The 26,135-nt window shown below is 46.6% G+C and overlaps 1 protein-coding gene across 4 annotated transcripts in view; it reads right to left on the bottom strand.

Annotated features, from left to right (window-relative positions):
• Window positions 1–26,135, bottom strand: part of ADGRB3 (adhesion G protein-coupled receptor B3) — a 1,641,523-nt gene that overhangs the window by 778,897 nt on the left and 836,491 nt on the right. For all 4 annotated transcript variants that reach the window (XM_085610901.1, XM_085610903.1, XM_085610902.1 and 1 more), the window contains one exon: window positions 3,490–3,596. In XM_085610901.1, the coding sequence (XP_085467027.1) occupies window positions 3,490–3,596 (107 nt within the window). The remainder of the gene's footprint in view (window positions 1–3,489; window positions 3,597–26,135) is intronic.

Raw genomic sequence — 26,135 nt, 5'->3', positions numbered from 1 at the left:
GGAGCGAGAGACCTCTCCACAGAGAAGTGCACTGCTTAACGCTGTACAGAGGGTGACCACATCTTTACTGCACCGAGGTTGCAGAGGAGAGCACTGCACCAAGCAAGAGCGCAGCAGCACAGGAACAGCGGCTACAGTTCTAGGAATGGAAGACTGCACAGAAGGCGCAGCAAGCGCGTCCAGTGAAGCAAACGAAGGGCGCAGTCGGATGCGCGCCAAAAGTGAAGCCGACCTGCCAGACGGTCGCGAAGAAGAAGTCAACCTGCCAGACAGTCGCAACGAAGAAGCACTGCTGGAGGGAGATCCCCTACATCTCCACCGCCTCAGCAAAGCCCCGCAGAGGGCCGAAGGCAACACAGTGTCCTTCCTCGCACTGCCTCGAGACGGAGTCGGCAGTGACCCAAGACAGGCAAAAAAGGAGTCGCACACTCCATGTGGCAGGCCACCACAGCGACAGGCGCTCCGCCAGCATGGCGACACGTGACCGGACGTCACGGCACACAGCGAACAAGGAGCCCGTCACGCAAAGTGACCAGTCTGGACAAGTGCACCGGAAGGAAGGAAGAAGTAGAGACACCACGACGGCGCAGCCTTGAGGCGCAAGCACAACACCCTTGAGCGAAGAGTAGAGGGACACCGCAAAATCTCTGAGGAGGGGATGATGTCAATGAAAGTCCCCAAGAGGAACATGCAAGTCCTACTGACAGAACAGGCATGCAACAGGTCTGCAAAAGTAAAGGAAAGACCGTCACAAGAATGACGTGACCAGAGAGAAGTCCATGTGGCTCAAACATGAGACAGGTGGCAGGACGCCACATCCAAGTGAAGACATGGTCGGAAGAAGAAGAGCATAGCATGACGCCACTCCGCGAAGGACGAAAGAACAGTGGTGCAACGCCACAGGGAAAACCTTCACCACAGACGCGCAAGAAGGAACAGAGAAGAGCGACAGGACAAAGGACTCGCACCAACACTGAGGAAGGTGTTCACCAGCACAAGCCAGCCACCAGAGTGTAGAGACTTCACTGGAGACAGCTTTGAGGGAGGACCAACCGTAAGCCGCTAGCAAGCGCGATCAGCGTTCTGGCCCCACGCTTCGCAGTTCGACCGTCCTCTCACCTGTCACCGTTTGCTTGTTATTGATAGCACCACGCCTCGCAGTGCACCTGTGGGAAAACAACGGAGAGGTGCCACGAAGTTTCTCAAGTCCTCCTCACTCCCTAAGGTCACCTCGACAGAAGATCGCCACCTGTTTGCGCACTGAAGAAACCCACCAGTCTGTTATAACCATCCAGGTGCATCATCACCCAGGAGCATCGCACCACCCGAGTGAATCCACACGCAACAGACAACCGAAGTTCAATGAGGCGAATCACCCAGGAACCTTCTGTGCACCCCCGTCAACCTGCCTGCCGAAGGCGAGCACACCTGGCCATTGGAAGATCCACCCTTGGGGACTACACAAGACTTGGCCGTGGCCCTGTTGGGAGTTCTGCAGTGACCCCTATGCACGGCCTACACAAAGGCCCGCACAGCCCACGCGGTCACGTGGCAGTCCAGGGGAAAAGGGCCTCGACGGAGTTCCTGTGTGAAGGGAGTCCGAGTAGGAGAGATGCGTCAGCCGCAGCTCCACATCAGGCGCTGGAAGCATGGAGGTCACAGTTGACGACTGGTCATCCACAAGACCATCAGACGAAGGTGCAGAACCAGAGGAAGGCACAGAACCAGAGTCCGGACGGCGAGGATGCCCAGACAGAGACACTACCACTGGAGGCTACATGAGCGACTTGGCTTTGAATCCTATGGCAGTTCATCAGCAACGCCTTCGCGCGGCTCACACGAAGCCCCGCACGGTCCACAAGGCCCCATGGCAGCCAGCAGGAAAGCCTTCCAAGAGGATCCAGTGAGAGAGGAGTCCTGGCGAGAGAGGCAAGTCGGACGTCGCTCAGCAGTCAGGAGTAAGGAAGGTCATGTCCCCAACAGCTGCAGGTTCTGTCATCCACTGAAGGCTGAGTGCCGGAGAGATCCTCCAGAGTGGATTCCACCTCAGCTCCAGTACACCAGCACTGAAAATCTATACATAGGCTTCAACACCGCGAGATCAGGCCGGTCTAAAGAACATCGACAATGCAGATGAAGTCACCCAGGCCGTGCAGTCCGAAGCTCCAGCGCTACCTGGCTGACGGCCTGAAAAGACTCATTTGGTGCTATTGTTTATTTGTTTTGTTCCAGGTTGGACTGTTGTTTTTTTTTTTTTTTATTACAGTTTGGGAGGGATGTAGTATCCTGCTGGATATGTTCTAGTGTTCCACCAAGGATGTAACCCATATTATTCACCCACCCACCACAGGCGTCACCAGTCAGGTGACACTGTCAATAAAAGGGCCCGCGCACGTGCCCTGGGCCAGGTACTGCACCATACTAACCAGTGTCTGTGTACGTCACTTCTCACCATGTGGGCCTGAGGCCCAACATTACAGTGTCAAAAATGCTGATTTCAATGAGCTAATGCGGCTGCCTTGAATTAAGCCCCTACTCTGAAAAGTTTTCGGCCCGCCCTGTGGAAAATAACTATCACAAAATGGTTTGGAAATGCTGAACTATCGATCTGAAAAAGAAAACCTTTCCACATAATATGAAGTTAAGTTGACTCAGAGGGACGAAAAAGGTCCATGAATTGATTTGCTTTCCTTAGTTTTCTTTGTGTGTTTTTATCTATTAAGGAGTCGCCATGCAGTGTGCTCGTTTGTGAGGTACGTGGTAGAGTAGAGACCTCACACACTCGATACAAGACTGTGCTACGTACAGTACTAAAACTACAGAAATGTTTGTATGTATTAAAATGTCAATGATGAAATTGCATATTTGTACATCCACTTGAAAGATCAAGGAATTGTGTGGCATTTTGTAAGCAGTTCGTAACTCTCTCTCAATCTCACTCAATATGTTAACGCGAAAAAAACGAGAGAGGAGTTGGCCTAACGGCTAGGGCAGTCGACTTCGAATCTGGGGAACCGGGTTTGAGTCTCGGCAATGACCCTGTGATTCTGGCTCAAATCACTTAATCTCCCCTTGCCTAACAAAAATGAATGTGTCCTCTCCACATGTAACGCAACTGGTGCTGTGTAAAGCGCACTGATACCCAATACCTTCGTGTCAGGTTCACGCTGTATGATACTTAAAAAATAAAAAACCCGGTGGCATCTTAGAGTTCCAAATATTTAAGGATGTGTAAAAATGCCATTGTGAGAGGAACATCGCTCTCAACAACAGGAAAAAAACATTTGTGCTCGCATTATGAAATCATGCATCTATTAACAGAGGGGAACATTTTCACTGAACATTAAAAAAAGGTATACTCTTCGGACTTCTTAGTTCCAACCGCAAGGCAGCCAATCAGTAGACATAAGAATGCAATAATTTACAAATTCAGCATGGCGCAAAATCAGACATTACAAAAGCAGTCACAACAGATGGCTTTGCACCTACTGAAAGCTGCAAGTGTCTGTATTCCATCGAGATGCATCTTGCAAAGCTCGGGTGCTCCCAGTAGGCGACTCCATGATGACTGAGCGAGCAGCGTCTGCTAGTGGTGCCTGCGAGTCACACAAGAGAGAACATATTATAATGACAGCAAAAGAGTGAGGCCTCTACTACCACGTCTATCACAAATATATCACGTTTAGTAACATGTTTTGGGGAATATTTTGATGCATATCACAGCAAGCCGTGCTTGTACGCGCAGCAGTCCCTCAAGTAGTCTTTGTTTAAGAGCGTGTGACTGATGAAAAAAGCTTTGTGTCCTGTGTTCAAAGACTTTTCCATTGGCCCAGAATTGCAAAAAAAGTTTTCAACTTAGCAGATCAAAGGCCAGATCTACAAAAGCTTTTTCTTGTTCCAAACCATGGCCCTTTTTCACGGGGATTTGGAGTAGAGCAGTGCAGCAAGTGATCTTGCTGCACTGTGTACTCCAAAGTTAAAAAGCAGGAACGGACAGTATTTACGCAATACAGTGCATTCCTGCCCTTTCTCCTTGTGCTGGTGCCGTATCAGCTGCCTAGTGCCATGGTGTAAGTGTGCCTGTGTTGTTACAATTGTTTTTGAGGGTACCTTCCTGAACAGAACCAATCTCAAGAGGTCTTTTTCCTCTGTCTATGTGTGCTGCAGAACACATAGAAAGAGGAAATAACTAGGAGAAATAAAGACATTTCTCCTCATTATGGCTTACCTTGGGAGGCGTAAGGATTTGGCACTTCCCTGGGTTTACATGCTCTTGTAGATCTAGTGCAGCATCAAAATCAATGGATGTTACATGGGAAAACCCACCGCAACACCCGTGGAACACCTCCCATGTGCAGAGTAAGGCAGCTCAGCAATTTGCCCTACCTTGCCTTATTCCATATGTATGAGTCCATACAAATACATGCATAGTGGCTTTGCATGGCCTCATAGATATGATTTTATATTATGTGCTGCCGGAGTGTCACAAAAAGTGACGCACCTGCATCACAGGGGACTCGAAAATAAGCCACAATGTGATATAGTACATTGTAGTGTTTGTAACAAGAAAATGTGGTTTTAGAATATATTAAACCAGTTTAGTGATTCGGTAATAAGTTAAAGAATCGCTAAATTGATTTTAGAAAATCATAAGGAATCGCTATTTGGTAGGGGGGTGTTTAGGGGGTCCCTTCCAAATAGTGATTCCTAAAGGTATGTATTAATGTTTTATCCAGACCTCAAATGAGGTGGCAACCTATTCTCAAATTGGAAGGGGTCTCCTGGAGACCCCTTCCCTTTTGTGAATGGCCCAAAGAACTCTTTTTAAACAACTGCCTATTCTTAAAAAATAACTTTAGAACTTTTCTCTTTTTTCTAAACACATCCTGTTTTTCTTTAAGGGTAACAGACTGCATTTAAAAAAAGCTTTATTAAAAAGAAGTCACAGGCATCATAATCTGCTGACGGCAGCAGGCCACCATCCCTGTGATGGCAGCGTATCGTAATGGGGCACAATTTTCCACCTACCTCATCAATATTCATAAGATGGGTCACATGCGATCTGCTGTGATTCAACCTATTAGTTCATAAGTCTGTTTCCAAAATACCATTGGATTCGCTAAAATTTGATGCGCAAATCGCGTCCACTTTTAGGGAATCCAATATATATATATACATCAGACCTTCAGTTTTCTGCTTTAGTTTGGATCATATTCTTCTGTCTATCCCACGATTGAAAGCACTTCTTTCAATTGTGGTGGTGCTCGTTTTTTTGCTTCAGGCCCTCATAACAAGAATGCCAATAAATACAGATATGTGAGGTAACTCCTAATAACACACACATCAGAATTATGAGTTTCCCTTGGCACGCTTAACTTGCTGGAACTAAAATGGAAAAACCTAACCAATGATTACCCGGGCCTGTGGCTTTTGGTGTGTTAAGCAATAAAATCTGCATGTTATGCCCTAGTTAATTGAGAAAACTCAAAATTGTTTATATTTATCACACACCATGAATGTCAAGTTTTGTCGATGCAATAATTATTGCACCCAAAACCATGCCACTTGTAATTAAGGCCCTAAGCGAGAAATACTAAATCCCTAGAAAATGAAACTAAATAAAACCTCCACATATTTGAAAATGAATCCAAAAAGGGGTATTGCAGAGAAAACGGCCTTCCAAATAAAAAACAAAATACCAGCAGAATCAGATAGAACAATCGGGATATAAAAGAGCAAGGGCCATATGTAGGTGGCCTAACATTTACCACTTCATAAATACCGAATTTTACCGATTCGGTATATATGAAGTGGTAAATGCTATGTAGGTAATCCATCGGTAATATTTACCGATTCGGAATGGGTCGGTATTTTAGAATCGGTATTTACCGATTCGGTAATGGTAACTGGCTTCCCATTGAATCTTATGAGCCAGGAGGCCCATAGGAATCAATGGGAAGCCAGTTACCATTACCGAATCGGTAAATACCGATTCGGTAATGGGGGGAGCACAATCAAGGGTGGCAGGGTGTCACAGTGACACCCTGTTGCACCCCTGATTCCTGCATGTGTGCACATGTGGCACACATACATGCCCTAAGGGCATGTATGTCTGCCACATTGCACACTTCTAAGCGCAAAAAAATGCTTTTTCAAAGCCATACTTCATTTACCACCAACTTTTAGTTGGTGGTAAATAACGAATCCACACAACACCCACACACTCCCCCTACATCTCATTTCAGGATTCGGTATTTACCGAATCGGTAAAATTACCGATTCGGTAATTTTACCGATTTGGTAAATTACCGAATCCTGAAATGTGCCCCCTACATACCAAAAGCCTGAATACCGGTCGGTAACGGGATTTTTCCCAAAAATCGTCCGTTACCGACCGGTATTGGGCTTCCTACATATGGCCCTAAATGAGGTACCACCATGCCATCAAAAATACGCTTTAAACACTAAAATGCATCAATTCTAAATTGTATTTTTATATACTCTTTCAATAACAATATGAAAAGTAAAATATGATATTGAGAGACTTTTGTGACAGCTTGGGAAGGTAAGATGCTATAGGAGCAGAGAGAACTTCCATCTTTCACAGGGCAAATAAACATTGTTGTGGCCATCTTGGAATGCTTCATAGCACTCTCCAAACCCAGCAACTCTGCCAATGTGGTCCGAGCTGTTAGGTACTAATCAGATTGCTAACAGCATAACTGTTGTAGAGAATCTACTTTTTCTACTTTGCAAACATATATGTTAGCTTTGCCCAGACCCTATTTTAGTGGTGCTATCACTTGGTGTAGTATGACACTGCAGGTCTATGTCTCAAGTGTCTGTGCTTTGTCCTTAAAACTGTAATATTGTTTTCACCTTATTTGATTATTTAATGTACCAGTTAGACAGTTGTAAGTTGGTGCATAAATTACACCAGTGGCATGGAAGTTAAACGTAAATGCCATGTGTGGGCTGCAAATTATACTTGCACCACCCACTTATATGACTAAAGTGTATGTCTTTGGCGAATGCATCAATGTGCTGTTGTTGAGCTGCAATTTATAAGCACTGCAGTGACATATTGTTAGAAATGGGATTTCTGGTTGGCTAAGGCTTGCGCCAAAGTCAGGCAGAAACCACCATTCTAGTCAGGGCAAGGAAGTTACACGCCAAAGATAACCCCTGCTCACCCCCTTGGTAGCTTGGCACGAGCAGACAGGCTTATCCCGGAGGCAATGTGTAAAGCGTTTGCGCGCGCACCCAGCAACAACACCCAAGGCCCACCACAAAGGAAACTCCACACAAGGTATTCTATAAAAATAGCCTTTGTATTATACACAACACATTAGATAAAAACACACACTTTACAATGTGCCAACAGGCACGGGCAGAATTTACAAGGGATTATATATACAGGGGACAGGGCCACATGGACCACTGTCAGGAATTAGCACTTGGTAGAAATAATACTTTCAGGACATAGGATCTAAAATTACTGTCGCACACAATTAGAAGATATAGCGCACAACCAGTACCCACTGGTAACAGGTAAGTACCTCCTAAGCAACCCTAACCACCTTAGGAAAATCTCGCGCAGGGAAACATGAACACACTAGCATAATTACCACTAGTAAAACAATCTCCAATGCATCAACACAGTTTAGGAAGGAAAATATCATGAAGACATTGCGCAGGCGCAAAAGTACATATATGAAAAATCACCAGGTGCCCTAGGGGAGGGCGCAACACAGCAGAACTGTCCCCAGGCCAACTGGCCTCTCAGGGGTGTAGAAATGACCAATATCCAAGAATGCCCGGGCGCGACTGCGCAGGCTGCGCAAGCCAGGCGCACAATGTACAGCCTAAACGTTGCAGCTGCCCACTAAGTGCTGGGCAGCTGGGAAAAGGAGCGTGGGCCCCACTGTGCCTTCTCCAACCAATATATAGTACTGGAGCCACCGAGGCTCTACGAGGAGAATGCCCCCTAACGGCGTGGGAGCCTACTAGGCTCTTGAACAAAGAAATGCGCCCCAACGGGGGAGTCCCTCTCAGGGACTCGAGAGATTACTGCCCCCGCACTCCCACCACATGCGCGGAGTCCCCCAGCCCTCTTGTACTTACTGGGCTGTTCTCGGGGGACTCCTGCGTTGCCTCCGCTTCCCGCCGTCGGCTCCACGGGACCGGCAGCACTCCTCTCGCGGCGGGGCAGTCTCGTCCTTCTCTCCTGGGGGAAGCGCGGGGTAGGCTCCCGCCCGCTTCCTCCCACGACGTCCTGGCTGCACCCGGGCACTTCAGCACTTCACAGGAGCGCGGGGTAGGCTCCCGTCCGCTTCCTGATTCCAGAACGAGGCTTCCGTCCCGCGGCACGCCCCCAGGGGACGCCTGACTTCCTGTCTGTCCCGGCCCGGGCTGCAGCTGTGATTTTTAGATCGCGGCAACAGTTTCACGTCGCGGGGTGGGCACCCGCGACGTAGGGGAAATAAACGGGGTGGGCACCCGCAACGTAAATGATCAAATAGGCGGGGTGGGCACCCGCCAACGAGTGGCAATGTCCCTGGCAGGGTGGGCACCTGCCAGGAGGCTTTAAAATCCGCAAAGACGGGTCAAACGCCCGGTGGGCACCGGCTTCCCCAAATAAAGCGCTCCTAGCGCTACGGCCAAAGGAAAAGCGCTCTGGAAGCGCTGGGGGTACCATAAAAAGCGCTCCTAGCGCTATTTGCAAGATAAAAGCGCTCCCAGGCGCTTAGGGGTGCCAGTAGCCACAAAAGTCCAGCAAAGTCCTTCCCTGCATGCAGCAGGGCAGGGGTGGGGGGCAAGGCTAGGCCCAGAGCCAGCTCACTGGGCCTCCAGGCAGGGAGGTAGTCCAAGTGGCGGTCCTCTGGTCCAGCAGCAGCAGCAGCCCCCCTCAGGTAAGATCCTGGCAGAGAACAGTTTCTGTGGGGACACAGCCCCATTTTTATACAGCAAACCCCTTTGTTCTGGGTTCAGGGTGAGGGGGAAAACCAGTCGCAGCTGGTTGGGGAGCACCCTTGATGTGCTCAGCCCCTCACTCTATTCATTGGCAGGGCTAGGGTCGTCAGTCGCACCGCAGGGGGCGGGGCCAGCATTGTGTGTGGAAAACCCTGTCCTATTCAGGACCCAGGTGTACTCCTCCCACCCATCTAGCTGCTGATCTCCCCATTCACCACTGGGTGACTCATCCTGACTCTGGGGAATCCCTAGCCCATCACATGACATGACCAGCCAATCACGCGACAGACACACTGCACACAGAAGTGCCCACTTCTAGAAGTGGCACTTCCACACTAGGTACATGCACGCCGCACACATCATCGCGCAGCATTCACTCCCACGAGTCCGCACATACCAAACTCGGGCCTGCACACCCCACGCATCAGGAACTACTAGGGACACATACATTCCCCATGCATTCCTATGGGAGGGCAGGCCTATCTCACCACATGCACTCAGAGCACGCACGCACTTTACCCTGGGACACAGGGAAAGTGCGCAGAAACCAAAATATCACCACACCAAGTCATCAGTAAAAAGCAAAAAAGTTCAGGGGTGAACCTGCCAGAAGGGCCAAGTCCAACACAACCCCCTTCCAGCCAAAACGCAGGGCAGCCCAATCACCACCGTGATGGACTTCCCTGCTTGGGGCGATAGAACACGGACGCGGGCCCGCAACTGCAGGGACACCCTCCGGTTCTACGCCACGGTGAACCCATGGAATTCTTTCTAACACTACTGTCTGGACCAACTGGGCTACCCCACTGGTACTCCCAAGCTGTCCGCGGCCAAGACCAGGCCCTAGGCCACCCAGGTGCCACCGGTCTTTGCCTAATCACAGAGTGGGGGGTAGTAACCCCTGGCACATAGCGGCCATTCTCCACTCTTCCTCTCTGAAAGACAGGACTAGACTGCCACTGGTTCTCCAGCCTAGGGTCTACACCCTCAGGCGGACCAGGAGTCTCAGGGAAGGCTCTCCTCCCCCTACCTATTCTCCTAGGGTTCCTCCTCCTCTGGCGAGGGGTACACCTAGAACGCCATTCCAACCCAGGGTTTAACCCCTCAGGTTGTACCGGGGCCAGAGGTGGGCTCTCCCACCCTCTGCACCCCCTTCCAGAACCCTGCTCCCTACCAACTGGGGCGGTACCTCTGGAAGAAGAACCGGTCGGGACGCTGATTACAGACGTCCCACCCTTCAGGTCAGGCTGATCCCGAACCTGGCCTTCCAACCTCCGGCCTAGAACCTTTGGTGGAATAATCGCCTGGCACTTCTGGGGATCTCCACTCCATCCCCCTGAGGCTATCAAATGACACATATGTCGAGCGACTGTCTGTCTGGCGCTGATCTCCCGTCCCCTGTCCACCTGACAGTGCGCGGAGATCCCCCAGAACAGAAGTGGTGTCACCCTGGTCACTACACGGGAACCTAGCCCAACTGGGAAGTCCCTGACCCACCGGCTCTTCCACTGGGGAACTCATCCCCCAATCACTCACGCTGGACTCCTGTACCCTCCCTACCGGAGCGGTACTGCCAGACTCCAGAACCACAGGAGCCCTGTTTACAGGCGCTCCAGGTCCTCTACTCACTAAGAGATCTTCCTCAAGTGGACTAGCAGGACAGCCTAGGTCCCCAACTTGGTGTTCCCTCATGAAACCATCCAAGTCCTGAGGCAGGGTTTCGGGCGTCTGGGGACCCTCGGTCACCCCCTCACTCCTGCTCCACTGAGCCAGGCAGTGAGCCCCGAAACCCTCCTCGCTATCCTGGGACCTAGCTGGGCTACACTGAGCCTCCTCCACCACGCTGGGCTGGAGGATCTCTGACCCACTATTGTTGGAATCACTCACTAATGACACTAGAGAACCTCTGGCCCTTTCCCAACGGTCTGCTTCCTCTGCAAGTTCAAATGGACAAAGAGAGCTATACCTCAACAGGTGTTGGCGCAACCCTGGAGAACAACTACTGAGCATCTGCTCCTTGATAATCATATTTAGTACTCCATCCAAATCCTGCTCCGGGTTAAACACCAACCAGTCCACCAGGGCATCATGACATTCCTCCACAGCCTCCTCCCAAGACTGGTGAGACAGCTTCTTACTGCCCCTGAACTTCAACCTACATTCCTCCTCTCGGGAACAAGGTACCACACTCGGGGAACTGGGACTCTCTATACTGCACTTTATATTGCTGCCCCCCCTGGACTCCACCCTCACTGGGGAATCCAGAAAACTACCACTGCGCTCAGGGGACAGGGAAAGGGATGAGGCGCTATCTTCTACGCTGGACCCAGCAAGGGACTCCCTACCTACGGGGTCCTCACTCTCTACTGGCGTCCAGGTACTGTCATCTTCTGAATCTTCAGGGCTCCCCACAGACCCACCACCCTCCAGGTGCGAGGCCCGGGCCCTGTCTTCCTCACTGCGCTCACGTTTCCATTCATCTGCTTGCCATCCAATCATGTAGTTCCTCAATTCGTACACAGTGTCTGACTCTCTCACCCCTATGTTTCTTTCTCTACAGAACCTTTCCAACTCCTGCATACTGTAATAAACTAGATCACTGAGATCAAAAGCAGGCTCCATTCTGGCAGACGTTCTAGAGAAAAGATCACACAGGGAACCTAGAGGTCTGAGTTTAACACAGGAGTACACAATTCACAAAGGATTCAGCAAGCTCTCTATCCAAGAGAACTCACACTCACTTGCCTAGTGCCACACACCATTCATCCACACACACAACCCTCCCCTCGGACTGGTAAGGCAGTTTCTACCACCCCTGATTCTTCAACCTGACCACCACGTGACACAGGTACCAACTCTGGGCGCAGGGCGGGGGACAAATGTACAAGACACTAATACGCTGCCACCACTGGATCCCACCCTCTGGTGAATCCAGAAACACAATGCACTAAGGGGGATGATCTACCCTCCCGAGCTAGGGACACCTAACTCACAGTGCACAAAAACACATTTCCAAAGAAATGACAATTAAAAACAAACTTAGAACAATAATCCCTATACCATGTGATTTATCTAAATGCAGAGTTTTGTAGTGTGGCCAGTTGCCGCTGCGGTACAGCGCAAACGCAAGTCCAAATCCCACCGCTGATCACCAATGTTAGAAATGGGATTTCTGGTTGGCTAAGGCTTGCGCCAAAGTCAGGCAGAAACCACCACTCTAGTCAGGGCAAGGAAGTTACACGCCAAAGATAACCCCTGCTCACCCCCTTGGTAGCTTGGCACGAGCAGACAGGCTTATCCCGGAGGCAATGTGTAAAGCGTTTGCGCGCGCACCCAGCAACAACACCCAAGGCCCACCACAAAGGAAACTCCACACAAGGTATTCTATAAAAATAGCCTTTGTATTATACACAACACATTAGATAAAAACACACACTTTACAATGTGCCAACAGGCACGGGCAGAATTTACAAGGGATTATATATACAGGGGACAGGGCCACATGGACCACTGTCAGGAATTAGCACTTGGTAGAAATAATACTTTCAGGACATAGGATCTAAAATTACTGTCGCACACAATTAGAAGATATAGCGCACAACCAGTACCCACTGGTAACAGGTAAGTACCTCCTACGCAACCCTAACCACCTTAGGAAAATCTCGCGCAGGGAAACATGAACACACTAGCATAATTACCACTAGTAAAACAATCTCCAATGCATCAACACAGTTTAGGAAGGAAAATATCATGAAGACATTGCGCAGGCGCAAAAGTACATATATGAAAAATCACCAGGTGCCCTAGGGGAGGGCGCAACACAGCAGAACTGTCCCCAGGCCAACTGGCCTCTCAGGGGTGTAGAAATGACCAATATCCAAGAATGCCCGGGCGCGACTGCGCAGGCTGCGCAAGCCAGGCGCACAATGTACAGCCTAAACGTTGCAGCTGCCCACTAAGTGCTGGGCAGCTGGGAAAAGGAGCGTGGGCCCCACTGTGCCTTCTCCAACCAATATATAGTACTGGAGCCACCGAGGCTCTACGAGGAGAATGCCCCCTAACGGCGTGGGAGCCTACTAGGCTCTTGAACAAAGAAATGCGCCCCTGGCACGTGGGCTCTCTAATCACACAAAATGCCCCCTAGAGCCTCTCAGGGCTCTATTTAAATATGGCCCCCGACGTTGGAGCCACGGGGCTCTTAACACTAAAATGCCCCCGAGATCGTTGGAGCCTCATGGGCTCGAAAGAGAAATGCCCCCGTTCGTTGGAGCTACCATGAGCTCTTAGACGAAACTACACTGCCTCCAACGGGGGAGTCCCTCTCAGGGACTCGAGAGATTACTGCCCCCGCACTCCCACCACATGCGCGGAGTCCCCCAGCCCTCTTGTACTTACTGGGCTGCTCTCGGGGGACTCCTGCGTTGCCTCCGCTTCCCGCCGTCGGCTCCACGGGACCGGCAGCACTCCTCTCGCGGCGGGGCAGTCTCGTCCTTCTCTCCTGGGGGAAGCGCAGGGTAGGCTCCCGCCCGCTTCCTCCCACGACGTCCTGGCTTCACCCGGGCACTTCAGCACTTCACAGGAGCGCGGGGTAGGCTCCCGTCCGCTTCCTGATTCCAGAACGAGGCTTCCGTCCCGCGGCACGCCCCCAGGGGACGCCTGACTTCCTGTCTGTCCCGGCCCGGGCTGCAGCGGTGATTTTTAGATCGCGGCAACAGTTTCACGTCGCGGGGTGGGCACCCGCGACGTAGGGGAAATAAACGGGGTGGGCACCCGCAACGTAAATGATCAAATAAGCGGGGTGGGCACCCGCCAACGAGTGGCAATGTCCCTGGCAGGGTGGGCACCTGCCAGGAGGCTTTAAAATCCGCAAAGACGGGTCAAACGCCGGGTGGGCACCGGCTTCCCCAAATAAAGCGCTCCTAGCGCTACGGCCAAAGGAAAAGCGCTCTGGAAGCGCTGGGGGTACCATAAAAAGCGCTCCTAGCGCTATTTGCAAGATAAAAGCGCTCCCAGGCGCTTAGGGGTGCCAGTAGCCACAAAAGTCCAGCAAAGTCCTTCCCTGCATGCAGCAGGGCAGGGGTGGGGGGCAAGGCTAGGCCCAGAGCCAGCTCACTGGGCCTCCAGGCAGGGAGGTAGTCCAAGTGGCGGTCCTCTGGTCCAGCAGCAGCAGCAGCAGCAGCCCCCCTCAGGTAAGATCCTGGCAGAGAACAGTTTCTGTGGGGACACAGCCCCATTTTTATACAGCAAACCCCTTTGTTCTGGGTTCAGGGTGAGGGGGAAAACCAGTTGCAGCTGGTTGGGGAGCACCCTTGATGTGCTCAGCCCCTCACTCTATTCATTAGCAGGGCTAGGGTCGTCAGTCGCACCGCAGGGGGCGGGGCCAGCATTGTGTGTGGAAAACCCTGTCCTATTCAGGACCCAGGTGTACTCCTCCCACCCATCTAGCTGCTGATCTCCCCATTCACCACTGGGTGACTCATCCTGACTCTGGGGAATCCCTAGCCCGTCACATGACATGACCAGCCAATCACGCAACAGACACACTGCACACAGAAGTGCCCACTTCTAGAAGTGGCACTTCCACACTAGGTACATGCACGCCGCACACATCATCGCGCAGCATTCACTCCCACGAGTCCGCACATACCAAACTCGGGCCTGCACACCCCACGCATCAGGAACTACTAGGGACACATACATTCCCCATGCATTCCTATGGGAGGGCAGGCCTATCTCACCACATGCACTCAGAGCACGCACGCACTTTACCCTGGGACACAGGGAAAGTGCGCAGAAACCAAAAAATCACCACACCAAGTCATCAGTAAAAAGCAAAAAAGTTCAGGGGTGAACCTGCCAGAAGGGCCAAGTCCAACACATATGGTGAGGAAAAGTGCTTTTGCCATGTAGAAAACATACTTTTATAGTTAAGACAATCCTGAAATATGTCTCTTAAGCCCAAAAGGTTGGGTGCTTAGTATATATAAGATGGAAATGTTAGACAGTACTCAATATACACACTTTAGGTAGGTTAAACACTGGTCTCAGATAATCTCCGCTCAACCCATGGTAGCTATGGCAGACGCAGCCAACAAACCCTAGAGAAGTACATGTTAAGTTCAAACAGTACAAACAATTTAAAAGATCATAACACATTAAAATATAAGAACCAATTTTAGGAAAGTGGTGGGAAATGTCAAGCAAAAAGACACCAAGAGTATTATAGCTAATTGGTTTAGTCTTGTCCTTTCTACTGGTCTTTCCACTGTTGTTGCGTATCACAAGCTACCCAGGCCCTTCGGGTTTTTGTTGGGTTACCACATTGTTATGTAACAGGCCTGCTTTCTTCAGCCACTAGGACAACATCTGCAGAATTCTCCATTGCCGACTTTCACTCTTTAGTAACCAGGGAAGCTCCAGCCTTTTTCTCCACCATTAACTTTGCTGCCCTCGCTTCAAAGTCAGCCAAGGCAGCCTCTCACTCCTCCTGGGCCCAGGAAGGCCTTGTCCCCTCCTCAGCTAAGGCAGCTTTTGTCTTTTTTAGGGCAGGGTGGCCAGTTTCATTTTCAACATCCCACAGCTTTTTTGACTACCTTAGTGTTAACCGACTCCAGCTTGCAATTCACCTGCTCTGACAGGGTCAAATGGGGTCAAACTAAAAGAGGACTCAATCCTCCTGCCCTTGAGCAATTCTGCAATTGCACTGGTGCCTTCTCAACTTAATTTCCTATTCTGTTCTAGGCCCAGACAGTTTTCTTGTAGTTCCCTCTTCCTGGCATTCATTCCACTTTCTGCTTCTTCGATTTGCAAATGGCGTTAATCTCCAGTACATTGAGACCATCCATGGAACACCGATCCACCTCCATGTTCCCACAAAAAGGAAGTAACATTTTATTTAAAATGAAAACAAATCCTTCAACAGGACCTAATAAAAATGACTCAAACATTCTTCTTGCCAATTAAAAATAACACAAAATGTTGCTTTTAAATCTGGAATAGGATTTCAAAGACTATTGTTTAAAACTAAAAGTTAAATATTGGAAAGAGTCCCATCATAACCACTGAATACCAATATCAGGAATATGATTAATATTTTGTGAGAGGGTACACTCATCAACTCAATAAACATAATCAGCTTTGAGAGAATCTCTGATCACCCCTGGTAGTTATCTGACCAGCTGCAGCCAATACCAAAAGAAGTATTCTCAAGCAGTACCAACAATTTTTCAGTAAAAATACAACATATTAAAATTCCCAAACCATTTAGAAAAAAGAAGCAATACATTATGAGTAAAATGGTTATTTAAATAGGGTAAAAAACACAGAATTGAATTTGTAAAGTTTCAGGCCAAAAAGAACCAATGAAAAGTAAAGCACCAATGACAAAATACTGTTCTCAGTTGCCCTGGACTAAGGTCGGATTTCAGTTTGACCATATTTGAGCAAAGGTCAGATATGGAAAGTCATTCCAGCCAAAAGCTAACGGTAGAAAAGGATGTGAAGTCAAAATCATCCAACTGTGCATGGTCCAAAGCTCTGGCTAGTAGCAGCTTCCCAAAGTCATATATGTTGTCACCATTGAAATCCAACTGAGGCCATTGGTTTTGGTGTGAAAAGCTCAGAGTGGGACTCATTTGTATTTCATAGCCACTGAGTTAGCTTTGCTGGTCGGCTAGACTTGCCACTGTTCAACGGTCTAAGCTTTTACCTTCAAACATTGAGCCTGATTACGAATTTGGCAGACATACTTACTTTATCACTATATCCCGTCCACCCAAATTACAATTCCATTATATCCAATGGAACTTGTAATAGAGCGGATTTGATATCCGTTACGTTTATGACGGAGTATCCCATCTCCAAACTTGCAATCAGGGCTATAATCACTTAGTCGCAGTTTTAATCTGTGCATTGATCAGTAAATGAAGAAATTCTGCCAGCCAATCCTAATATTTTCTCACATCCCATCCATCTCCTTTTGCAGCATTTCCACTTTGCTTTACTATAAAATTACACAAGCCCGTGTTTCAAGATCGCAGAACCCAGCTTCCACCAGGCAGATGGTTTTTCAGCACCTTAGCGGTTTCTATATTTGGATCAACTCTCCTCACATCTGAAAGTGGTAAAACTCATTCTCTACCCTTCTAGGATTGGAGTTTGACTTTCTGGGACTCCCCTGTGAATAAATATATATGCCTTTCTTGATATCTCCATGTCAAAAGAGGTCGTTTTAAAGCTGCCTTTTGTTCTGTCAACTGTTCGTGTCTAATAACATATATCTAATCCCTGCTAAGTGATGGCAGTTAACATAAATTTGCTCTTCCTGAGCTTGGAGGCAGGCTATTATCCTCTGAGCCAGACTTGTTCACTCTTCCAGCCAAGGATATGTATTCCCAGCTCTAATGTTGCATTGAGTGGCAGAACTGGATTTAAGCCTGTTCTGCCTTAGGAATCCTAAAGTAAGTTTTTTTACAAAGTCAGATTTCCACTTACGTTATCAAAAATCTAATTTCACCATTGAATCAGACTTTCACAAATTAAGTAGGAAATCCATTTCAAGCATTTTCATAGTATTTTCCCCAACAGAGATAGGTAGGATAGATAAACTCCATAGAGATAACCCCTGATGAAGGAAGATGCTAGCAAAACTTGTAGTGTGAAATAACTTTTGAGTTGTATTTTTCTGTGAGAACATGCTAGGCCTACCTAATATGACGTGTGTCTTGTTTTTATATACTACCCCCCCCCCCTGTAATGCACAATTTAGGAGTGTCCTATAAAAAAATTAAAATGCAGACTTTTCCTACATGGCGAAGGAACATTTCCCAGCAATATGTCACTACAGTACTTTTTAAACTTAAAACCAGCCTTGTTCAGCGGAGCTTCTTTCAGATATATGTTTCTGTCATATATGTTGGAGATGTTAATACCCAGTGCAGCCAATACATGACATTTAACCTTGCATGATATGGGTGCATTTTAGGCATCATTTATAACTGACTTACAGGAAACCTAAATTGGTCAAAAAAGGAATTCCAATGTACAGTACATATTAGGGTGGATGCACACACATCTTAATACTGTTTAGCAGTAGTAAAGCACATAGAGTCCTAAAGCCAGCTAAATTAGACAGGAAAAGGGCAGGATTATGACCAAAATAAGGGTATTTTTCACACTCGACATTAAGGAAAAGTATGTCCCCGCAGTAAACAGTTGCAAAAACTGTATCTCACTGTGTCACTACATCTTTCAGGAAGAGGCCTAACTATGGATTATTGGCCTGGAAAAATGATGTATCAGTCAATCAATGATATTTTCCATGTGTTTAAAAAAATCAAGTTCAGTGATCAGCATTGCTTTTTGATAAATTTTGTGGAAACATAATTTTATAAAAGTGCACTTTGTGCTGCCTGGGTGTAACTTGGTTTTAAGACAGTTTGCATCAAAACCCCTGCTATAAAGACTGAATACAATTTACACAGCTCTTCCTTTTGAAGTGAGTGTCCCAAATAGAGATGTCCTTATGTGAAACCATTCATACACAGAGCAACCTAAGAATTTCTCTCTGTTTTCCCACTGGCAAGGACTAGTTTTATCGCTGCCAGAGGGGACAAAACTTCATATCCACAGAGGAGTGGCCAGAAGAAGACACACATCTACTGCAGCTAGCAGAATGCTAAAGCCTTTTGTGATAGGAAAATCTTGAAAGATCTGCTATAAACTGAGAAAATAGGCACTGAAAAAAGAGATGAGAATAATGTTGGAAAGTCGCAGTTGTTAAGTGCAGGGGATTCTACAATCACGTTCTGATGCACAGGATAAAACTGGCACATCAACACCACCTGCCCGAGAGTATTTCAGGGATGTGACAAAAAGAAAACTCTAGATAACTGCAGGAACAAGAAGCTCAAAGGATTCTGAATCCTATTGGTACCTGCTGAATCTACTCTCCAAGGGTCAAGTGGTTGGCCCATGTTGCTGCTACAGGGACAGAAAAGGGCCCATCACTACGAGAATGCCCAGTAGACCACTGTGGACTGGAATTTTAACTCGATTGAGACTTATGGCCTGATTTAGAGTTTGACAAAGTGTTATTCCAGCACAATCATGATAGATTTCCTGGCTGGCTTATTACAAGTGCCATAGGAATTTTTATTGCAATTGCAATAAGCCAGGCAGGATATCCATCATATTTGCTATACAGTAGCTCATCTACCAAACTCTAAATCATCCTGTAAGTGTCGAAAGCATGCCCAGAGGATCTGAAGGCTGTAGAAGTGACCAATAGGAACTGTTTCAACTATAAGACTTAGGGGCCCATTACAATGGCGCACCGTAACGGTAAACGGGGCTGACCGCCAGAGGTGCGGCGGTCCCGCTATGGCAGTTAGGATGCACCCGCCACCATGGTGGTCGCATACTGCATTTTTTATATTGTGGCAGGCGGTGCTGTCGGCAGCACTTGCCGCAATGCAAAACATGCATGTTGTGCATTGGCATGCACAACGTGACAGGCACCTTGTGCATGCCAATGTAGGGTGTACCATAGGTAACCCCCAAGTGCAGCCACCCACCCCCCACCTCACCAGGGGCCCGCAACAGACCCCTAAAGTTTCCACTGCATGTCTTTCCATGGCGGAGTCTCCGGAAAGGCATCCAACCGCAGGCACCGCCACCATATTATGTCCCTTTTCCACCCAGCCAGCAATCCGACCGGCGGAAAAGCAGTGGATGGCCTTTCCGTCCGCCGCAGTGCCCCACGCCATACTAATATGGCGGGGGTGAACCAGGGACATTTGGCAGGCGGATCGCCACCGCCGGGTCGGCGGTGCCGATCCGCCCAATATCATAATGGGTTCCTTAGTCATTTTTAGCACCAATGGAGGACTGGACAAAGTGCAGAGGCCTCCACTAGCATAGCACATCCTCTGCATGCATGATAGCTCATCCCTCTCAGAGATTTTTTTTAAAGAGAAAAAGCTTCAGTGGGACCTATCTGTGAAGGTATTCAACCTTATGGAGCCCTACCCTGCTATCCTTCACAGTCTTGCCATTCTGGAAAAGTTCAAGAGCCAGAAGAGTGACTTAGTCCGACAGTAATACCTCATACCTGAGTAAAGTACCAAATCTATCTCAATGGTAAAGCGGCCTTGGTGACTATGAAATCTAGCTTAATCACACTTGGAGTTTTGATGTCAAAACTGAAGTCATTAGATTAATCTCAAAGATTATGCATTAAAGTTTGAGGAAAGCTCCCTCCCTTCAGCATACCATCTTGCTCCACCGGAGGTCTTTGGGATCTGAAAAACCTTTAAAGTCCAAAGGTAAAATCTTTAAGTATTGTGACCTGTTTCGATTACCTGATCTCCTGTCCATTGCAGTTGGCCTGAAATCACACTTAGGTTCCAGTGGCTTTTTTTGCCGCAGTTTGGCTTAAAACTTAAACAAATGAATAGCCCTGTTTCTATTTATCTGGACTTATCAGTTTGTTGTGTTTTTGCTTATGAAATCTTTCTGGATTTGTCTATTTATTTGGGTACAGCTTGACAATTACAAGCATTTCACTGGGCACTTCCCTGCTGCTTGCTCCATTGCTAACAGTTGTTGAGTACACATTATCTTAGAACTGTGTGTGAAACTAACAAATTGCATTTCAAAGCGTTTATTAAGTTGGTTGGGCTACCCAACCCCAAAACAATAACCAGTTTCTAACCGCTGTGGCCTAAGACTAAGGCCGCACTGAATCTATTTTAAACAGCAGCAATAGCAGATCCTACCTTGCATGAAATAGCAAGTATGGGATCCCTTATGGGCTAAGAGGAGGGAAAGAACACTATTAAAAGGTACTGCTGCCATGATTAGTTCACAACATGTGATATTTATGTTGGCTTCCAGCTCTGTCAAATCATGAAGAGTAAGTGCTAGAGCCTGATATATGTCAATTAATGGAAAAATGAAAACTGAGAAACCACATTGCAAGAAACCAAAGATGGAAAACCATTGTAAAGGAAAGATGATTTAAAGGAAAAATCCACAATGACATTAAACTTGGATGGAGTTCAGATGTAAAAATGTTTTTTAGGGTTCAGTGATGGGTGAAGTTTAGAGGTAGTAAATGTTTTTAGGGTTCGGGGATGGGTGGATTGTAGGGGTGTTGAGGAACTTTTAGGGTTAAGGGATGGATGGAGTTTAGGGCTTGTGAGCGTTTTTAAAGTTCAGTGATGGGTAGAGTTTGGGGGTGGTGAAGGGTTTTCAGAATTCAGGAACGGAAATGGGTGGAGTTTAGGGGTGGTGAGAGGTCTCAGAGGTGAGGGATGGGAGAAGTTTATGGGCAAACGTTTAGGGTTTAGTAATGGTTAGGGTTTAGGGTGGTGAGAGGTTTTAGGAGTTCAAAGTTGGTTGAAATGTAGATGTCAAAAGGGTTTTTAGGGTTAAGGAAAGTGTGGTGCTTAGAGGTGGTAAGGGGTTTTTCGGTTCATGGGTGTGTGTAGTTTATGGTTGGTGAGGGGAAGTTAAGGATTCAGGACTGGGTGGGTTTTATGTTTAGAAAGGGGTTTATTTAGGGTACAGAGATGTGTGGAGTTTAAGGGTCAAGGCTGGGTGGGGTTTAGGTGTGGTGATGAGTTTTTAGGGTTCAGGGATGAAGTTTAAGGTTTGAAAGAGCTTTTAGGGTTCGGAGATAAGTGGAGTTTGAGAGTCGGGATATATGTTGTTTAGGTATGGTGAGAAGTTTTTAGAATGCAGGGATAGATAGTTCTGATTGGTCATCAAATTAAAAGAATCTGAAGTAAATTGTTTGAAAATGTATAACATAAGAATCTGAAATATTGTCTCCTGAAGTAAAGAACTTGAAATAATACCTCTAACAAAAACAATTCTAAAAGTAAGACCTGCAACAATTGCATTTACATCTTAAAGACATTTTGTGAATTTGTAAATGCCATTCATCCTGCATATTTCAATTAAACTGCTTAGGTGAAATGGTTTCTCAAAAATGACATTCTATAAAATTCTTTTTCTATGAAATCACATACTGCCACTAGAGTTTCCTATCCTTATCTATACATTCCACTGTGGAGAAAAAGCATTTTCTGTTGAGAGTGCTGCCTCAGCTCACCTCATAATCCTTCTGTGAGGTACACATCAAATTACAGAATGACACTTTCTCCTTGTCTTCTAGAATAGCATGCTTTGCAAGTGGGTCAAGTCGACTGTAAGCTGATTTGTTCTGGGGCTACTACACGGGAAGAAGGCCGACACACCAAGGTGTAATCTAGCTTTGGTCCTTTCTGTCATTCATTAGCCCCTTGCTTCCAGTAATATGGGGGCATATTATCAAGCCAGGCGATAAAATTATCGCCGCTTTAGCGGCAGAAAATTGCCGCTAAAACGGCGATAATGGGCTTGATAATATGCTCTATGAAATTCCAATTGAAGCCCATGTTAGACGTCCTTCACATCTAACATGGGCTTCAATTGGAATTCCTTAGAGCATATTATCAAGCCCATTATCGACGTTTTAGAGGCAGTTTTCTGCCGCTAAAGCGGCGATAATTTTATCGCCTGGCTTGATAATATGCCCCATGGTCTCTACCGTTAAATTTGCTCTCATCATAGATTAATCAGGGAGATCATTCTATAAATGCACCTAGGTACCTATCTCAGGAAAATCACCACCGTCCTTACTGAAATGCTTCATATTCTTCTCTAGGTCACCTCTGCCCTGGGGTGTTTCTCTTCTCCCTAATACCCATCTAGCCACTGAGTACTTATGGAAACATGGGAATGCTTACTGGCTAGATCTATCAAACTCTGCACCTAAAAATATCCCTCCCATTCATCTATGTGAGCAAATATTTTATCAGTCATATGTTACAGAAATTCCTGTGAATTGGCAGGGACATATAGAATTATTTCAGATTCTACCCATGGAAAGCAAGGTGTCATCTGCCCCCTCTGTTTATTATTATGGCATTTCACAGATTTTACTTTGTCAAAAGTATTATTCACTGTCCCTGTTTGTGCAAACAGACACAGTGCACCCAATGAAAGAAAAAACACTGCGTCCGGGTAGATGTAAACTCACAGCAGCCCTGATGTCAGTGAATTAGAGTATGGCAGAGTGGCTGTTTAAAGCAGATGCTCTGTCTTTCATGCTTCAGGTTGCACCATGCCTGAACGTCAAGGAAGGGACGGATAGCCCCCTGCAGGCACATGCAGTGAATGACAACGTCTGCCTATAAGAGAGATGGCTAAGGCCTGGGAGGGATCACCTTTTCCTCTCTTTCAGAGGATACCCTCGGAGGGTGCACTGACAGTGCACCACCCCTTTGGTGCCCTACAGACGTTGCACCTCTTGATTTTCTCTTTGCCTCTGTACCTGCATCCATATACATAGTTGAAGAGGCAAAGTTGCAAATGAGGTCATACCCACTTAAGGCAGCACTGGCCATTTAGTGTGCCAGCAATTTCGGTATTACAGAAGTGGCCACGCAAGCATCTGTTGTGCCTTCTGCAATACTACTGTACAGACCCACTGAGCCCACAGGGCACTGTATGTAAAGTGGCGTCTGAGGCATTCATGAAAGAAGGGGTTTGTGTTACCTCTAACTACTTATTAAAAACACTTAAAATTATTAAACCGCTGCGGCCTATTTATATTCATACACCAGTATACCTATACGCTTGTTTGAGAGTACATTGCTCATTTGTCAAGCTCTAACTCTAAATATTGTCCGACTCCTTGGTAGGGTATCTCACCAATACGTAATATCCCTTAAATTGCTTTCTCCACTGCTCTTAACACTGATAAGCATCTCCTTATATGTATTTTCCTATAAAATATCGTTAGATTCATTGGTCTGGGTATTTCCCCATTGTGAGCTCCATTCACATTTTCTTCGTATAGTCTTCTCACAACTGGGCTTGTATGCTTGATCCACAGTGACTGTACTTCCAGTTTCGTGATTTTATTCTTTAATGGTCTGTTCTCCTTCATCAGTCGTTCTTCTCAGTGCTTTATTTATAATTCAGTGGAATTGTACATTTCGTAACAACTTCTCAGTAGTTTAGCTCCAGTTTCATGCTTCCTAAGATTATTTTGCTGCCTTGTAATCTGCAAGATGCACTGCTCCTAGCCTTAGAAGAGGGTTGCAGCTAAAGCAAGTGTGTTTCTAATCTAAATTGTTTTCTACCTTTTCCATGGCATTCATACCCTTCCAATGTTATGTATACCATGTCTATGTCGTCTTCTTTGACTGTCAGCCCCACTACTACCATCTCCCAGACTCACAAGGCTTTTTCCAACTCCACTCGCTTTTGTTTGGATTTACTGTTGAAACCTACTGCCTATCACAGGGCTGGCAAAATTGAATAATGGCTCAGATTACACCATTTAATTAATCCGTTAACATTTTCTCAGTGGGTTTGAACACATTTTTTGACCAACAACCCTTTTTAAATCACCTTTGGATACGTCAAATCAAGACATACACAACATAATTCTCACCAACCACATTTTGGCCTCTACACTTATGCAATGTTTTAAACGACTTGAGAGTGTGATACTTAGGGTCGATGGCAACCAGAATTAAATGATTCAGAAATAAAAAATAAAACAGAAACCTTAATGAGCACATCATAGGCTCTATTTACAACACGTAAGGGCATATTATCAAGCCCATTATCGCCGCTTTAGCAGCCGTTTTCGTCCGAAAAGCGGCGATAATGGCATCGCACTATTAGCAAGGACACGCTAGTGCGTAGTTCATTGTCTCAGCACCAGTTTTCCTTACGCCTTGCATTGCATCTCTAATGAGATGCAAAGTAGGCGTTCCCAAGAAAAACAACATTCAAAATATCGCTATCTGTCCTTCGCAGTATTTACAAGCCCGTCCAGGACACCCATAGCGATATGAAAAGCCGCACTAACCGCGGTTATCGCTGGTATTTTACGTCTGATAAAATCCTAACTTCACCATCTTTTACATTGGAGGTGAATTGTACGGCTAAATCCACATCTCCCTATTACTAAGGATTCCCCTATCGCTGCAGGTTTATCGCTGGATTCACAGAGATAAACCTGCAGTCCGCCGCTATCGCCGGATTTTCCATCGCCGTGGAGATAAGCGTTGTAAATAACGCGATATCTCGGTGATCAAATCCGGCGATAGCTGCCGTTAATCAAAATCCCGCTAAGCAAGCTCGGCGATATTTATCGCTGCTCGTTGATGATATGCCCCTTAATTACTATCAATCTAAAGACATAAAATCAGGATGTAAGTGTCATTCCCTTCAGAGTATAAAAGTAGTATTACAGGCTCTTTAGTACCATTGGAAAGGAGGTGATTTACATGATGCCAATATACAAGCGTGCACCAACTGAATGAGTGTCGGTCCTTGGAGGGATATTTATACCGAACTGCTGTGTTCATATGCAGAAAATCACAGATAAGTCTTCTTTTCCACTTCACTGTGAAGTGATTTTTTTTTGTGTTTGTTGTTAACTAGAGCATGTAATTGCTTGATTCAAATGCAGAGAACATAAATCATGCGATTAGTCTCTTGTCATGTCATGTGAGATGTTACTTTGACATACCTATCTTTCAACTTTTCACATCTTTTGCTTTGGTCTTATCAATATTTTATTGTTTTATTATTTAGTTTAATAGATTTTTGCACGGCTGACCTGGCCACAGCACTTCATATAAAATCAGAAAATACAGTACAACATTTTTAGTGAATTCTAAAATACATTGGATGGAGTTGCGCAGTTGTTGATCACATTATTTAAATCACAAAAATATAATACAACATTCTGAGTGAAATATAGACTACACTGGGTGGAGGTTTGAAGCAAGACGGTAAGGAAGGTTTTGAAATAATATGTTTCAGGTCTTTGTAGAAGGTGAACAGACTGGTGTTAACCCAGACGTCTTCAGATAATTGGTTCCTGATTCTAAGAGCTTGAGTCATCTAAAGTCCAATTCCCTGTGACCTTTTTTTTGTTTTTAGGTTTTCGAAGAGTAATTGCAAAATTGTTCCAGCATTTTTTACACGTTTCTTAATGCATAATTTGTCTATCATATAAATCAGAATACCAAAGTGAAGGGTATTTTTGGCGAAACACACCATTTTCAAATGCATTATGTCTTTGATTGGGA

Source organism: Triturus cristatus, chromosome 6 (assembly GCF_964204655.1).
Source record: "Triturus cristatus chromosome 6, aTriCri1.1, whole genome shotgun sequence".
NCBI classification, from domain to species: Eukaryota; Metazoa; Chordata; class Amphibia; order Caudata; family Salamandridae; genus Triturus; species Triturus cristatus.
Note: the sequence above shows the minus strand (reverse complement) of the source record. Positions and strands in the feature narration are given on the sequence as shown.